General features: G+C 46.5%; 1 protein-coding gene across 1 annotated transcript; it reads right to left on the reverse strand.

The window, feature by feature from the left end:
- Positions 742–16,561, reverse strand: SERPINA11 (serpin family A member 11). Its single transcript, XM_001928472.7, has 5 exons — positions 16,397–16,561; positions 12,454–13,099; positions 6,954–7,227; positions 2,964–3,111; positions 742–1,085 (listed from the first exon to the last, which is right to left on the reverse strand). The coding sequence occupies exons 2-5, from the start codon at positions 13,094–13,096 to the stop codon at positions 882–884; spliced, it is 1,269 nt and encodes a 422-aa protein (XP_001928507.2). The 5' UTR covers positions 13,097–13,099; positions 16,397–16,561; the 3' UTR covers positions 742–881.

The following is a 16,907-nucleotide window of genomic DNA, read 5'->3' on the forward strand; positions in this document are numbered from 1 at the left end:
TAGGAACCAAGAGGTTGCGGTTTGATCACTGGCCTTGCTGTGGCTATGGCGTAGACCAGCAGCTGTAGCTCTGATTAGACCCCTAGCCTGGGAATCTCCACATGCTGTAGGAGCAGCCCTAAAAAAAAAAATACTGGATGGGACACTTGTGGGGGTGGGACTACTGATTTCTAAATGATGCATCATTGCATCTGAATACTGCCCCAAATTCATCTCACTGACCAAGAGTTTGCCTTAAGCCCATTGTCCCACAAGGCCATGTTGACTCTTACACTTTCTTTGACCTTGGGGTTGTGCTTGGGCATTTGACCTCCATTTCTGAATCAGTCCATTATTGCATTGGCCCATCTTTGCACCCCCTTCTTTTCATAGAACATAGCTTAGAGCCCCTGCCTTGGCTTTAATCTCCTTTCAAGGTCCTGACATCTGGGCAATGGCATTTCAGGATGCCATCGCTTCACTGTACAGCTGAGATCAGCCACGTGACGGAGAGGCTTGCTTATTCCTCCCAATGTCCTTTGTGCCTTTTCCTAGGACCTTTACCCAAAGGATACTCAGGAAAGATCAGCATTGGTAGCAGAAGTGTTGGACCTCTCTGGGGATGTCATAACTGGAGGCTGTTCTCATCTTCAACTTTCTCATCACAGATTGAAAGGCACCAGATTGGAGGAGACTGGAGAGTGAATGGCTAACTGCTGCCCTGTGTGCTGCCCCCACTCTTGTAAGGACCCCGTCTCACTCTTCACAAAACCCAAGGTCAATTTTATTAGCATCTTTGCACACTGATTACCTGTACCGCACAGCAGCCCTGAGATGCAGGCTAGTGCTAACCCTCCTGTTTTTAGGAAGGGGATAAGACACCCCCTGGCCTCCCGTAATGGTCACCCTGCTGCTGGGTTGACGACTTTTCCCAGGAAGAGGAGGCTCTGGGTGGTCACCTCCCAAAGGAGCACCAGGAAAGGCCGGTTGAAGTGGGCATGTGGGGCCGATGTCGTGTTCAGAGACTGGGGTTGGGAGAGGAGGCCAGAGGCTGCCGCAGCCTCAGTGCCCCGCTCACTCATGTCCACTGCCGCCTTGTGGGACACCTGGAAGGAGAGAAGGGGACAGAGACAGCATCAGGGCACTTCCTTCAAGGGGACAGTTGCACCTTGTGTGGCACTAGGAAGACGGAGGCAGAATCACCCAATTCAGGCCCTGCCCACCAGGAAGCAACTCCAGCCTTTATTTCATTTCCCTCATTGCCCCATTTTCTCCACCTCCCTCGATTCCTGGGGTTCACCCTGACCGTGCTGTTTGCACTTGGACGGGGAGACAGATGGCCTGAGGAGGGCTGCGGGCTCCGGCGCATGTACTAGGCACAGCAAAAAACAATGACTTTTAGGAGCTTTTCCCAAGTACCTGGGCCCACCTGTCATTTTCTGCTAGAAGCTGTACTTGCCCTCTCTAAGCCTCAGTTTTCTCATCTTTAAAATGGCTTGCTCAGCCTAAATCAACAGTTTTCAAAATGAATTCAGTAGAACCAGGCTTTCTGATGTGCCAAGCTCTCTACTGGCCTCTGTGAAAAGAAGTCTGATTTTTTTCTACCTCTCTCTCCTTTATTTAATTAATTAATTTATTTATTTATTTTGCCATGGCAGTGCTATGTGGAAGTTCCTGGGCCAGGGATCAAACCCATACCACAGCAGCAACCTGAGCCACAGTGGTGACAATGCCAGATTCTTAACCTGCTAAGCCAGCAGGGAACTCTGAATTCTGTTTTTTTTTAAAACCTCATTTTCATGCAACTTCTTAGGGATTCTGAGGCTTCAAAAAACATTGAAAAACGTTGGTCTTAATCTCTTTCCTTTCTCGAAATATCTATGAAGAGATAAATCTAACATCTAAGGTCATTATGAAAGAAATTCTTTAAAAGACTAAATTATTTATTTTCCCTCTTGTTCATCTTCTGCACAAGGCTAAGGACATGTGTTCCAACATGCACAAACACGCGCGCGCACACACACACACACACACACACACTTCCCTGATCCTTGGTTTCACATTCCAGATCTCAGCTGGTCTTTCCCAAATCAAAGACAGTATACTTTCCTTATGAAATTTCTAGCAAAGACTCAACTGATAATTAACGACTCTATCTTAGGAAGACAACAGAAGAGTAGAGAAGGGTCTTTTCTGCCTACCCTCCTGTGGCAAATAGCATTATTCTTCACAAATATGAGCTCTCCCTTCCTGTAGGGTGTCCTTAGCCTTTGCCCATGCCCCTCCTGCAGGAGAACACAGGTGCATCCCATTGAGGGCAGTCTTGACTGTAGGACTTGCTTTAGTTAATGACGTGTGAGTGGCCTTGACAGAGACCACAAGTGTAGAAGCGTTAAGTGCCACTGCACATTTTCTCTGCTTTTTTCCCACTGCTATAAGAATGACATGCCCCAAACAGGCGCTTCTCTTTTAACCTACATTCTAGAAGGAAGAAGACATGTGAAGTGGATCTATAGCCAGATGATAGTGACATGCTTCTGAAATGTTACATGAACAGGAAATAAACCTCTGTTATGAAAAGGCACTGAGATTTGGTGGTCATTTGTTACTGCAACAAAGATGATGGATACACTTCCTGTTCATGCCCTCTACTCCCTCCAGCTATAACAAGGGCAGGTAGAGTTTGCTGCCTGCCCTCTGAGGGAATTTAAAGGACAAAACCAAGGATAGTCCCACATCTGGGAAATTCTGACCCCGTGGATGAGCGTCTTCTCTATTCAAGATTCTGAAGAATATGAAGGTCTGGAAGAAATGGGTGGGGGTGGAAAGGAAGATGCTTATGAAAAGAAGCATTAAAGACTGTGGTGTTAAGGAATCAGAGCAGAACAAAAGGGGAACTTGACTTTCAAATGCACCTTATGTCAAAGGAGAGAAGATGCCCCTCCCCCAACCCCCCAAACACACGTCCCCGGTCACCAGCTTACCCTGGAGACGGTTCTGTTGAGCTGCCCAGTGATTCCTGATAAGTCAGCTTCTAAGCTGAATAAGTTGGTGAGACCAATACGGGGAAGTATCTCCTCCAGGTTGTATGTTCCAGAAATGGAAAACCTTGGCAAATGCAAATCCAACAGGCTGGGGAGAGAATCAGATGGAGGAAGTGCTGTCTCATTATATGTGCTTCTCTTGCCCTGTCTTGGCAGCCCGAGCTTTGGGGGGGAGATGTGTTTCCCCGAGTGGAGGGACTACATCTTTTCCCAATGCCACTTGCTATGCCAGAACATTCCATGATCCAGAGCCTCCTCCTCCTCAGAAGTCACAGAGTGTCTACGCTGGATCTGAGAGGACTCCTGGCACAGCCATCGGTCCTCATCTTCATCACCTTTACGGAGGGTTTTCTAGGAGCCACACCCTGGACTAAGTCTCCAGGGCTTCACTGATTGAAGCCACGTAGCAATCACAGAAGGTAAATACTGCTAACGTGGTCCCACCTCCATAGCTAATACATCAGCAGGTTCTGTTGGCTCAGCTTCTGAACTGTATCCTAAATCCATCTCCTGGCAGTGCCTAATGGAAGCTATACCATCCCTCACCTGTCTGAGCTTCAGGGGATGTCGGAGAGCTAATGAGAGATCACACATGTAAAATGTGGGCACAAATCAATAAAGTGACTCTTCCTATGTTACTGGCACGCCCCGGCCATCAGATGCCATATGCCTTTGTATTCTATTCACAAGTTTCTTTTGACCCAGAGGAAATCTGTCCCTTTCTTCCTGGGATGTTTCTTCTCTGGAATTATTGATTGACAGATGCCAGGACACCTGCAAGCTTGGTTAGTTCATAGGCAGCTTGGAAACTTCTACTTCTAAGGAAATCAGATGAGAGACCCTAATTCAGATTAGAGTATCTTTACCTGTTTAACTCCTGGGCCAGTATGAGGATCCAGATGTCTAATCCAAGTGGGGGGTAAGTTGGAAGTCAGGAGATGAACCGTGAAAAGGAGAAAATGAAAGTGGAGAACAGAAAACAGGGCCATCTCACCTTGGCCTACTTGACACAATTTGCACCCAGGCAGCTCTTGGATGGGCAGGCCCACCATGGAGGGGGGTTTGAGTACAGTCTGGCTGACGGGTGTCTTGCAGAGAGCCCAACACAGACTGGGTGTTCAATCAGTGTGAATGAAGAAATGGAGTTACAGGAAAGGTGATTCCCCAGGGCAAACTAGCCTTCCTTGCAGCTGAACAGAGGGAAACTGGCAGTCTGAATTTTCCATGTCTGAAAGCCCATTAAAATGCTGCCACGGTATCTTAACTCTCTGGCACAAGAAATACTATCAGGGAGCATCTGAGATTTGGAAAAATAACTTGGGTTGGTTTTGTTTTTTGAAGGTCAAAGTGGGAGGTCAAAACACACCCTCCCTGGAGTTCCCATTGTGGCTCATCGGGTTAAGTATCCATGAGGAAGCCAGTTCAATCCCTGGCCTTGCTTGCTCGCTCGCTCACTCAGTGAGTTAAGGACCTGGTATTGCTGTGGCTGTGGTATAGGCTGGCAGCTGCAGTTCCAATTCGACCCCTAGCCTGAGAACTTCTATATGCTGCAGGTGTGGCCCTAAAACAAACAAACAACAAAACAAAACAACTCCCCCCCAAAAAATCAGATCCCTCCTAAGAGAAAAATCTACTGATCTAGAAGATTCTGTAGTACTTCCTCTTGTGATGGGGGAAGGAGCAGGTTCATCCCAAGAGAGCTTGAGTATGTGGAGCTGGAATCAGAAACTTACCAGAGCTATGTAGATTCACAGATACCAGCAATAACACTTTTTTTTTTTTTTTGGTTTTTTTAGGGCCACACCCACGGCATATGGAGGTTCCTAGACTAGGGGGCAGATCAGAGCTGTAACCACTGGCCTACGCCAGAGCCACAGCAACATGGGTAAGCTTGGTTAAGCTGTGTCTGCGACCTACACCACAGCTCACGGAACACCGGTTCCTTAACGCATTGAGTGAGGCCATGGATCGAACCCACATCCTCAAGGATGCTAGTAGGGTTCATTAACCACTGAGCCACGGTGGGAACTCCTCAGGGATAATACTTTTAATCCCAGCCTCTGTCCTTGACCTGTATCTCTTTTACTTGGCCCTGAATCTCTACCCAAACACAAAACATCCTTTCTCTAGTCTTAGTACCTCAATGTCATTGCGATGCTGGGAGAAGGCTCCTGTGGGCACGAAGGTGACTGATGCCTTCTGGATGGATTAAAAATGACCCTCAAGAAGTTTGGTCTATACCCCCTCCTTTTGAGGCTAGTAGGTTCCGTGAATGCTCTGATCAATAGCACATGGCATAGATGATGCTGGCAAATTTCTGAGCCTAGACCTTAAGTGAGAGGGAGCCTTCACTTCCCATCTTTTGAAAGGCTCCTTCTTGGAGACCTGAGCTGCCATATTACAATATCAATTGTACCGACCTACAGTGCAAAAGCTGAAGCTAGCCTCATGGAGATGCTGCACAGAGAGAGAAATGCCTGCTAAGTCCTTAGCGCACCCAGCCAGCCAGCCTAGGCTCTAGATATCTGCATGGAGGAGACTTCTATGCTCCACCTTCAGCCACCATCTAACGTTAGCACATGAGGACTGCAAGTGAGAAGTGCCCAGCTGAGCCTAGTCCACCCACGGAATCAAGACAGATCACAGATGAGTTTTTTCCCCCCAGTTTGGGGTGTTTTGTGCTCCAGCAAGGGGTAATTAGTACTCGGGACCATATTTTACCCCAGAGTGTCTCATAAAGGACAATATGCCCCAAGAATGGGTTATCTGGAGTATGAGGTCTAAGGAAACCAGAAAAGGCTGAAACCATTGTGAGAAAACCACAAACTGAAAACACAGTGAGATGGATGAGAGTAGGCAGGGAGCCCATAAAACTGGCAATTGGCACTTTGATTTTTACAGTGTTTTTCTTGGCATTTAATTTCTTTAAGAAATGTTTTCATTAAAAAGAGGCACTCCTAAGACAACCACGGCTCTGTGGGAGTCATAATTATTCTTAATAATTGTCCTGGATCTGATTTGTTGCCTACACTTAACTACCTTCTGGTTGTAAACTATTCTTTGGAGAAAAAGAGAAGAGGGAAGGAGGTTGGGCAGAAAGCCCTCTGGGAGGGGATAAGGATGATTAACGATGGCTGAGCACTGCTCATGCACCTGCTACCGCTCTCAGAGTCTCCATATGTTAACTCAATTAATCCTCCAAGCACCCCGATGTGGCGGTTACTATGACCCCATTTTACCTTTGAGGAAATCTGAGGCCCAAGGGGTAAGAATTGCTATAGATCACACGGCTGGTTAAATGGCAAGCCAGTGAGCCAAGCCAGGGCTTGGGGTCTTGCAAATGGGGTTGATTGAGACCTGTTTGGATCCCTTTTTAAAAAAAATTTTTTTTTTTAGGCCCACACCTGTGGCATGTGGAGGTTCCCAGGTTAGGGGTTTAATCAGAGCTGCAGCCGCAGGCCTACACCACAGCCACAGAATGCCAGATCTGAGCTGCATTTGAGATGTACACCACAGCTCATGGCAACGCCGGATCCCCAACCCAATGAGAAAGGCCAGGGATCAAACTTATGTCCTCAAGGATACTAGTCAGATTTGTTTCCGCTGTGCCACCATGGGATTCCTGGATTCCTTTTTGTCTTTTTTTTTTGTCTTTTTAGGGCTGTGTCCATGGCATAGACCCCAGGCTAGGGGTCTAATTGGAACTACAGCTGCTGGCCTACACCACAGCCATAGCAATGCCAGATCCGAGCTGTGTCTGCAACCTATACCACAGCTCACAGCAATGTCAGATCTTTAACCCACTGAATGAGGCCAGGGATCGAACCCGCAACCTCATGGTTCCTAGTCAGATTCGTTACCCACTGCGCCACGACGGGAACTCCAACTCCTGGATTCTTAAACCAAGTTGGCCAGAGTCCTTCTGCTCACCTGGGCAGGAGCAATTGATCCCATTTCCTCAGGGTCTCTGGCTGCAGAGCGGCCTCTACCTGTGCCATTTTCCCGGGGTCAGGGAGGATGAGCAAGGCCTGGGCGTTTCCACTGTATTCTATCTGGAGGACGGTGCAGGCCACCTCATGGTCGTAGAGGAATCTGTGCATTTCCTTTTGGCGCATCATGGGGACTCGGAGAGAGGTCCGCTCATCCACAAAGAAGCTCTCTTGCTTCTGGGTCTGGTAGGGATTGAAAGGATGCTTCCACTTGGCTTAGGACACAAAACCCACAAAACCATGAGAACACACTCTAAGAGAGCGAGTCTTGGGGTTCCTACACTAAACCCCACTGTTGAGAAATGGGGAACCTGTCATAGCCTTGCCCATGTGTGTAGTATCTTCTCTTTTTCTACCTACAATCTCCACCCACAACCACCTCCTGAACACACTGGTCTTGGTGATAAGAAGAGGGGGCTGGCTCCTCCTCTCCCTCACGCCCCCACCCAGGGAGTGTCCAGGTGTTTCTGATTCTGTCTCCAGAGCCACACTTCATTTGAGGCCACCATCTTACTTGGAACCATTTCACGAACTTTCTAACTTGTCTCTGTTCTACAAACTATTTTCCAAATTGTAGCCGGACTGAGCTTTCTAAAATAGATGTGATCATGTCACTTTACTGCTTCAAACTTTGTGGTGATTCTGGGATCCTATAGATAATGTCTATGGTTCTCGACCTCAACATAGGCCCTGATTACCTTTTTATTGAAACACTTTTTTTTGGGGGGGGGTATATGGAAGTTCCTGGGCTAGGGGCTGAACTGGAGCTACAGCTGTTGGCCACAGCCACAGCAAAGTCAGATCCAAGCTGTGTCTGAGACCTATGCCACAGCCTATGGCAACGTCAATCCTTAACCCACTGAGTGAGGCAGGAATCAAACCCACATCCTCATGGATACGAGTCAGATTTGTAACCTGCTGAGCCACAGCGGGAATTCCTTATTGCAACTCTTAGCACTCCCACGTAGGCATGTCCCTATTGTGTTCTATGTTCTAGTCCAACTTAATTTGTTTTTCCTCTTGAAAATGCAGTGGTAATTCTGTTCCTTGAACCTTTGCTCTTACTGTGTTTTTAGCCTAAATCCTCTTCTGTCCACCTCTTCCACAGCCTCTTTGCCTAAGTCCAACTCCTCCCGTATGTCTCAGCTGAGATGCCTTCTCTTCCAGGAAGCCTTCCCTCACCCCTTGGGTCTGGAAAGTCATAACTTTTAAGAGTTCCAGGGCACCCATTCCTACCCAAGTAGAGTGTCACTTTCCCACTGAGTTGCACCTCTGTTCTTACTTACTGACAACTCACATGGGACTGTGGGTTACCCAACAGTGGGAGAATACTGTCTTATTCATAGATTTACACAAGAGACTAGCAAAGTCCCTGTAATGGAGTCAGTATTTAAGTATGGTTTTGAATGAATGAATAACATTCCCAGAGGCCTTAAATATGAGACCAAAGTTTAATCTGAAGTTACTAATTCAGCAAACATTTAAAACATGCTTGACCCTGTATCAGACTCTGAAGAATCAGTGATGACTCAGACTCATGCTCTCGAGACTTCTGTTAAGTATCACAGGCTAAATTAAAGCTGAAAAAAAAAAAACCTTGCTGTTTCTGCTTAAACACTTAGAAAAGCTGGATAAAACAGTGGGTAAGTTACTAATACACAAATAAATAAAATACGAAATATAAAAGCTAAATTTAAAAAAAATTAGCTGATTTCAAAAATAAGAAGCAAAGCTCCCAGATACAAATCAGGACTACATATCTCTGGTTTGAGCTGAGGTCATCTGGCTCACAGGTTATCAGAATAAGATATAGCACTTAGGGGTGGTGTTTAATGTCTTCTTCAGGGAAATAAATAAAATTCAGGCCCATATGTGGAAATGATATTTTTTATCTTTGCAAATAGAATCTATAAGAGGCAATTTCTTCCCCATTTGGGAAGTCTGAATTGAAAAACTCTGCCCAGCCGCCAGGTGATGGGATGGGACAAGTCACCAGATTTCCAGGCAAGGGGAAAGAGTCACCTACTCCATGTTTTTTGTTCTCATTACTCATTTGGTGCAGGAATTTCCTGACCTAGAAATTAGTATAGAACCAGTGAAACCAATAGGACTAGACCAGAGGCAAATGCTACCTTGTCCTCTAGAGACTGGTCTACAACAGGCCAAAAGAAACTTGCACAAAAAGATCATTTTTACTGAAAATGAGCACAAAGCAAAAAATTTCAATCCTCTCTTGAGGAAGTATCAGTAGGGGCCACAAAACCAAGAATTCATAGTTCAGGATACCCAGATAATAGAGTAATTTGAGAGTTTTTTTTTTTTTTTAAGGTGTATAAAAAATGGAAAAAATAAATTCATAAGAACTGGTCATTATGATATTCTGGGTTTTTTTGTTTTGTTTTGTTTTGATTTTTAGGGCTGCACCTGCATCATACTGAAATTCCCAGGCTAGGGGTTGAATCAGAGCTGTAGCCGCCGGTCTACACCACAACCACAGCAATGCCAGATCCAAGCTACATCTGAAACCTATGACATAGCTCAGAGCAATGCTGGATCCTTAACCCACTGAGTGGGGCCAGGGATCAAACCCACATCCTTATGGTTACTAGTAGGGCTCATTACCACTGAGCCACAACAGGAACTTCCTGGTCATTATGATAAAATAATAGCTGGACTTGAGAAAAAATAATAATTCTTTAACATTTTTTTTTGTCTTTTTTTTTTTGCTATTTCTTGGGCCACTCCCGCGGCATATGGAGGTTCCCAGGCTAGGGGTCCAATCGGAGCTGTAGCTGCCAGCCTACGCCAGAGCCACAGCAATGCGGGATCCCAGCCGTGTCTGCAACCTACACCACAGCTCACAGCAACGCCGGATCGTTAACCCACTGAGCAAGGGCAGGGACCGAACCCGCAACCTCATGGTTCCTAGTCGGATTCGTTAACCACTGCGCCATGACGGGAACTCCAAGAAAAAATAATAATTCTTAAAGTGGAAGCATAGTCAATGAAAATGAATTCTCAGCAGGTTGGTTAAACAATAGATTAGACACGGCTTAAAAGAAAATTAATAAAAAGGAATCTAGAGCTGAAGAAATCACCCAGATGGCAGCACAAAGAGATAAAAAAATGTTTTCCTAGGAGCAGGAAATATAAAAGATGAGCCTAGAGTGTCTCGCAATGTCAGAAGGTAAGAGAGTAGTCAAAAAAAAAAAAAATCGGTAATGATAGGGGCATATTGAAAGACACAGGATTCAACTGAAAGAGTTCCCAGTGATGAAGGTTATATAATTTTGAGTAACAAAATTAAGTAGTATTGGATTATAATGCAAAGTTTAAAATAAATATCTATGAGTCCATAATTATGTAAATAAGTGATTGAATAAATAAATGTGGGAGAAAAGAAAAGTCTCCTATGCAGAAGAATTCCAAATAATTTGTATCGTTCCTCTTCTTTCAAGGAGAGGGAGCATCACTCGTGACTCCAAAAGTATGGGATGTTCACAGCGACTCCTTCCAAAGGGAACAGAACGAAAAGGGAGAAAAAAGATAACTTTACATGGGAGAAATCTGACAAGCAACATCTCAGCCAGGAGACCAGGGTCAGCATCAATAGCGATAAACATGTTGACATGATGTGACAAGAATGGTGTTTTACCTTTGCGGCCCTTTTCCCCAGGTGCCGTAACGCCAGTCTTAATTGTGGGGAAAAAATCAGGCCAATCCCAACTGTGGGACATTCTGCAAAATATCTAGCCAATACCCCTCAACACTGTCAAGGTCTTTAAAAGCAAGGAAAGTCTGAGAAACTGCCGCAGCAAAGAAGAGCCTCAATTAATAGGATGACTAGGAGTTCCCGTCGTGGCGCAGTGGTTAACGAATCCGACTAGGAACCATGAGGTTGCGGGTTCGGTCCCTGCCCTTGCTCAGTGGGTTAATGATCCGGCGTTGCCGTGAGCTGTGGTGTAGGTTGCAGACGCGGCTCGGATCCCGCGTTGCTGTGGCTCTGGAGTAGGCCGGTGGCTACAGCTCCAATTCAACCCCTAGCCTGGGAACCTCCATATGCCGCAGGAGCGGCCCAAGAAATAGCAAAAAGACAAAAAAAAAAAAAAATAGGATGACTAAATGTAATATGGATCCATAATGGGATCCAGGAAGAGATAAAGAGAAACACAAAAATATTAGGGAAAAACCTAAAGAATAGACCATGAACTTGACTTAAACAAGAATTTAGATGCTCATTTTCCTAGTAGTATTTATCACTCTATATACTACTAATTCAGGAAATAACAGAGATGAAAAGAAATGAACCCCAAAGTGGGAAGAGTTCAATGCAACAGTCAAAATAAGCTATAGTTATAAGCTTACCTTATAAGTTAAGATGTGGTAATGACACTAAAAAATAAGTGCAAACTCATACATACAGTGTGATACCATTTGTGTAAAATGTTAAAACACAAAAACCGTATCACATATGATTTATGGATATATATTTTATGGGTTAACCATGTGGATCCACGGATGTGAAGGGTAAACCTGCCATACTGGTTGTCTCTGGGGAGGGATGGAAGAAGGGAAGTGGGGCCAGAGAAGGATTAAAAAGGAATTGAACTGTATCTGCAATATCATTTAAAAAAAATAAAAACCTGAAGTGAATGGTAAAATGTTCATATTTTTTAACTCTTGCTGGGGGCATGCATGGTGGTTTTAACATCAGTCTCTGCATATTTCTGTAGGTTTGCAAGGATAATATAAAAATAAAATATTTTTCTACAAAATGAATTATTCATAGAAAAGTGAGATGGAGTATAAATTGTATTTAGAGAATTAGGATAGGGAGTTCCTGTTGTGGCACAGTGGTTAATGAATCTGACTAGGAACCATGAGGTTGTGGGTTCAGTCCCTGGCCTTGCTTAGTGGGTTAATGATCCGGTGTTGCCGTGAACTGTGGTGGAGGTTGCAGACGTGGCTGGGACCCCGCATTGCTGTGGCTCTGCTGTAGGCCGGCGGCTGCAGCTCCGATTCAACCTCTAGTCTGGGAACCTCCATATGCCGTGGGAGCGGCCCTAGAAAAGGCAAAAAAAAAAAAGAATTAGGATAAAAATAGAACAGGAAAAATCATGTTAAGAGAAATCAAATATTGATAAATTAAGAAGTAACTGCCATTCCTTTGTGGCTCAGCGGGTTAAAGATCTAGTGTTATTGTCAGGACTTGGGTGGCTGTTGGGGGTATAGGTTCAGTTCCTGGCTCAGGAACTTCCACATGTTTAAGGCACCACCAAAAAAAAAAAAAAAAAAAAAAAAGTAGTCATAAAGGAACATTATTTACACATGAGGAGGTAACTTCCAGAAGAAACAGCTACAGACTTCCAGGTAGGTGCCCCTATTTAGGGGCAGGGCTGGAGATGGACGAGGAGCATACATCTGCCCCAGGCAGCCCTTACCTTTGAAGAAGATATAATTCAAGAGAACCATGAGCGTGTCTTGGGCGAACTCCTCCAGGCAGTCCACCACCTGCCCGTAGGTTTGCTTTCTCAGGTAGTCATTAATCTGCCTCCTAGTTGTTCCAGAGTCCGTGAAGTTGGCAGAAAAAGCCAAAGCCCCATACACCTCCCTGATGTTGTCCAAAAAGTGCTGCTGAGGCTTTAGCTGCTTGTCCAGGAACAAGGAGTTGCCTACTTTCATTTCAAGTTTAGAGCTGGGCAGGCCAAGGGTGCGGATGAGGCTCTGAAAGCCCCGGTGGATGTCGGCTTCTGGGATCTCCGTGAGGTTGAAGCCGAGGCCCTCCAGGATCTGCGTCGGGGTGTCGGCCTGCGCCCCCAGGGAGAGCAGGGCCAGGGTGGAGGAGATGCTCACTGGGGAGAAGAAGATGTTTCCTGGGGTTTCGGCGGCCAGCTGCTTATACAAACGCAAAGCGAAGTCGGTGAGGGTGGGTGTGATTTTGTGGTAGGCGGGGCGGGCCCCTGAGAGCTGACGGCCAGGGGCTTCAGGCCCCCCCAGACTCTTAGATCCATGGGCAGGAAAGGGCTGACGGTGGACAGAGGCCAGGATCCCTGCTCCCAGCAGCCACAGCCGCGCTGGCCCCATCCTCTGAAAGCAAGATGTGGAACTCATCATTCTTTGTAAATAACTTCGTGGCATCCCGGCGTTTACCCAGTAAACCTCCCATCCAAACTGTATCTCCTGGAGGTGTCAGGGGGGGCGCTACAGAGGGTGAGGTGGGGGTGCGCAAGCGGGGCTGGGGACACTTTCCCCCAGGCTTCAGTCAGAGCAGCAGCCCCTTATCTGCTTCACATTGATTCGTAAGGTTTTGAGGCAATGACTCTAGGATACTAAAAACACACACTGACTTCCATGGTCTTTTCTCCCTGCCTTCCTCCCTGCATCCTTCTTCCCTCTTCTCCTCCTTGCTCCCTCCTCCTCCCTCCCCCTCCCCTCCTCCCTCTCCCTCCTTCCTTCCTCCTTTTTTCTGTCTCCTTTCCCGTCATTGTTTCAATCGTTTATTAATTTTCAAAGACTGGGGAGTCCCTCAATACTACAGAGCAAATGTTCGGACACCGTGTCATGAGTGCTGCTGGGCCTCCTTGCCCCCAAGTGTGGCCGCTAAGGACACTGTTTCCACCTGGAGGGGAGACGATGACGCTTGTAACTCCTGGGCCAGGACCTCCCAGGAGGAGGAGTGCCCTCTACGCTGGTGGTCTCCATCAGCTGGAGGGTGGGTAAATATGATGATCAGCCTTGGGGACCTTGTCAGTGGGGAGCAGCTCATGAGACTGAGGAGTGGCAAAGCCACAGGGTGGATGGAGAGAGAGGTCCGCTTTGTCTCCATCAATTCTGTTATCTCGAATACCTCCTGTCACGTGTAGGGGCTGAAACCTCTATCTTGAATGATGGAGAGGTTTAGGAAAGATACCTCTTATGGGTTGAATTGTGCCCCCCCCGCCCCATTCCTAGGTGGAGGTCCTAATCCCCAGTGTCTCCAAATGGCATCTTGTTTGGAAATAGTGTCACAGGGGTGTTGTTAGTTACCATGATGTCAGCACGGGCCCTAATCTAATATGACTGGTGTCCTTGTATAAGAAGGAAGTTCAGACACAGATATGCACACAAGGAAACGTCAGGTAAAGATGAAGCCAGCCATCAATCAAGGTGATGCTTCTACAAGCTGAGAAATGCCAAAGATGCCAGCAAACCCCCAGAAGCAGAGAGAGAGGGGCCGGGAACAGACTTTCCCTCAAAGCCTTAAAGGAACCAGCCTTGCCAACACCTTGATCTTGAACTTCTAGTTCTCAGAACTGTGAGAGTAAGTTTCTGTCCTTTAAGCCCCCACCCCTACCCCAACCCCAGTTTGTGGAGCTTTGTTATGGCGGCTCTAGCAAACCAGTATCTCCTGTGCTTTAAGTTAGAAAATTTGTGAGCCTTTGCATCACCCCTGGGGGTTCAAAGTGCTTCAGAGCAGGGAGGGTAGCTCCAGCTCCAGCGGAGGCGTTGGTATGGACCCTGCTTGTCTCTGCTCCCTCTGTCCCCTTTTCCTGTCAGGGTCTCCACACACACACATCCTGCGTCCTCACCGAGCACACTGGGACCTCCCACCCCCTGCCTGGCTGGCCTCGGTGAGGGGTCTTGTCCCCTTGCTCCCTTCCAAACTGACCCTTCCATTGTCCCATGCCACAGCAGCTGCCTACCGCTGACAGCCCCATCCTTGCTGTCCATCTGTGCTGCTAATGTTTGTGTCTTAATCAGCACTCTGAATACCTTGGTCCAAACCAGGGCCCTCTGGGTCCTTTACAAATGCCATGGTAGTGTGGGGGAGGTCATAGGTTTGCAGGTGGTTTATAGCAACTAGTGCCCTCAAGACCGCCCCCCCCCAAACCCCCAAGGCCAGTTGTTAGAGAGGGAGGAATGTAGCCCCATCATCGGTTGTGTTGAAACACGTTTGCTGGGCAAAGTACTGCGGGCAGGTTCCCAAGGCCACGTCCTACCCCCCCGGCACTGCAGCTGGCAGGCCCTTGGAGCGGCAGTTTCCTTTCACAGTGGAGAACAGAGCACTTCAAAAATGGCTCTGTCCTTGGGGAAGGTAAGAACTACAGCTGTAATAAAGCAATATCTTTTTTATGGCTGAGTGGGATCCTGCTGTGTAGCACTGGGAACTCTGTCTAGTCACTTATGATGGACATGTAATGTGAGAAAAAAGAATGTATACATGTAAGTGTAACTGGGTCACTGTGCTGTACCGTAGAAAAAAATATACATACAAATCAATGATAAAAAAAAATGCAATTTCTGGTTTATTCTTTTTACCCCCATGAACTTACCACCACTTTCTACTTAAGGCACCCCAGGATGCCCAGATTTGCAGAAGATCTGTTTCCCAGAGCACAGAATTGTGAGTCAGGGAGTCAGGAGGCCTGGGGTGGAACCAAGGCTGTGCAGTCAAGTCACTGCGTGATACTGTGCCGAGGAAACTCTGAACTGCAGTGCTTTATTTGCAAAATGCAAATGGCAATGCCTGCCTCCCAGGGGTGGGGTTGCCTAAAGATTAAATACAATATAATATAATATGCACCATAATGTGCCCTAAACACCTGGCAGCGAGAGAGTATGCAATGTTATTTTTCACCCCTTCCCACCCAGGCTGGATGTAATTACACCCAACTGACGTCTTTATTCCCTTTCCCGAAAAATCCTGGAGGAAAATTAAGAGCTCCCTTAATTAATTAGAATATTCCTAGGTATTGTTTCTTTTGTGGTGGGGATATTAGATATATGGCATCTCTGGTTCCCAGTCAGACTTGCTCCCAAATGCAGGGGGAGGGGTGTGTGTGTGAAGGGGGGATGGCATTTTGAATCGCCTCAAAGACTGGAGAAGGAGGTGCTACTGCAGTTTAGTGGAAGAGAGATAGCACTTGAAACACCAGGACAGTCACAGGCAATGAAGAAGGTCCATCCCAAATGCCAGCAGTGCGCTAGTGGAGAAAGTCTTGCTTCGAGTCATGTAATTGAATCCTTATGAGAACCTTCAGACACGGGTAATATTCCCTCTGTTGTACCTTCGGGGAAACTGAGACTCAAGGTCAAGACAAACACCTGTTAAGTGGCTGGAGCATGATTCAAATTCCAGACAGACTCTGAGGCATCCCTCTTTCCTATAACAGCCTTTCCTAGTAAAATTGCTACCACAACCGGCATTAGCATTTTGCTTTGGGTTGTACTGTTCTGTGTTCTTGTCTAACTGCCAGAAATACTAGGAGTTCCTTTCTCCAAAATTTTAACGGGCAGTTTATAAAAATAGGTTATTTAAAACCTCAAGTTCCAGAGAGAGAGAGAGAGAGAGAAAGAGGCCACTGCCACCCCCGCCTTCATTTCGGACATGAGCGATGTACTCACAGCAAGGTCCCTGGGCTGGGGCCCTGGGTCTTCAGGACCACGTCGCCTCTTACCCACAGGAAAATAGTGTTTGATGATCGAGGCAGCCTCGTCAATATTTGTCAGGTCAATTCCTGGAACCGGTCTGAAGACAATGTGCAGCAAACAGGAAGTGACCTTTTTTTCAAAATACCTGGCCTGCCAGCCTGTCCTACAAACAGAGTGAATTGTGATTCTGGAACCAGCTCGGTTTGAGGATTGGCTCGTGTTGGTGATGACGGCAGTGGGGGTCATGATGCAGTGGCTGCTGATCCCTCACCAGTGTTTTGTATGTTCCAGGCAGCGTCCTTCATGAATCACTCAAACAATAAGAATGTGAGATGTTAACTAAACTTCCTGTGGTGATCATTTTACAATATGTGGAAATTGAACGGTCATGCTGTACACCTTAAACTTATATGGTGGTGGAAGTCAATTATTTCTCAAGAAAACTAGGGAAAAATAATGCAAAAGGCATGATCCTCTCTTACCG

Source organism: Sus scrofa, chromosome 7 (assembly GCF_000003025.6).
Source record: "Sus scrofa isolate TJ Tabasco breed Duroc chromosome 7, Sscrofa11.1, whole genome shotgun sequence".
NCBI lineage: Eukaryota > Metazoa > Chordata > Mammalia > Artiodactyla > Suidae > Sus > Sus scrofa.

What these genes read in the sequence shown, in the direction of transcription:
- SERPINA11 (XM_001928472.7), bottom strand. Translation starts at nt 13,096, where the DNA reads ATGGGGCCAGCGCGGCTGTGGCTGCTGGGAGCAGGGATCCTGGCCTCT. An exon ending in GAATTATATCTTCTTCAAAG is followed by an intron (nt 7,228 to 12,453) that starts GTAAGGGCTGCC and finishes TTGTGTCCTAAG; the next exon opens with CCAAGTGGAAGCATCCTTTC. An exon ending in TCAACAGAACCGTCTCCAGG is followed by an intron (nt 1,086 to 2,963) that starts GTAAGCTGGTGA and finishes CTCTCCTTCCAG; the next exon opens with GTGTCCCACAAGGCGGCAGT.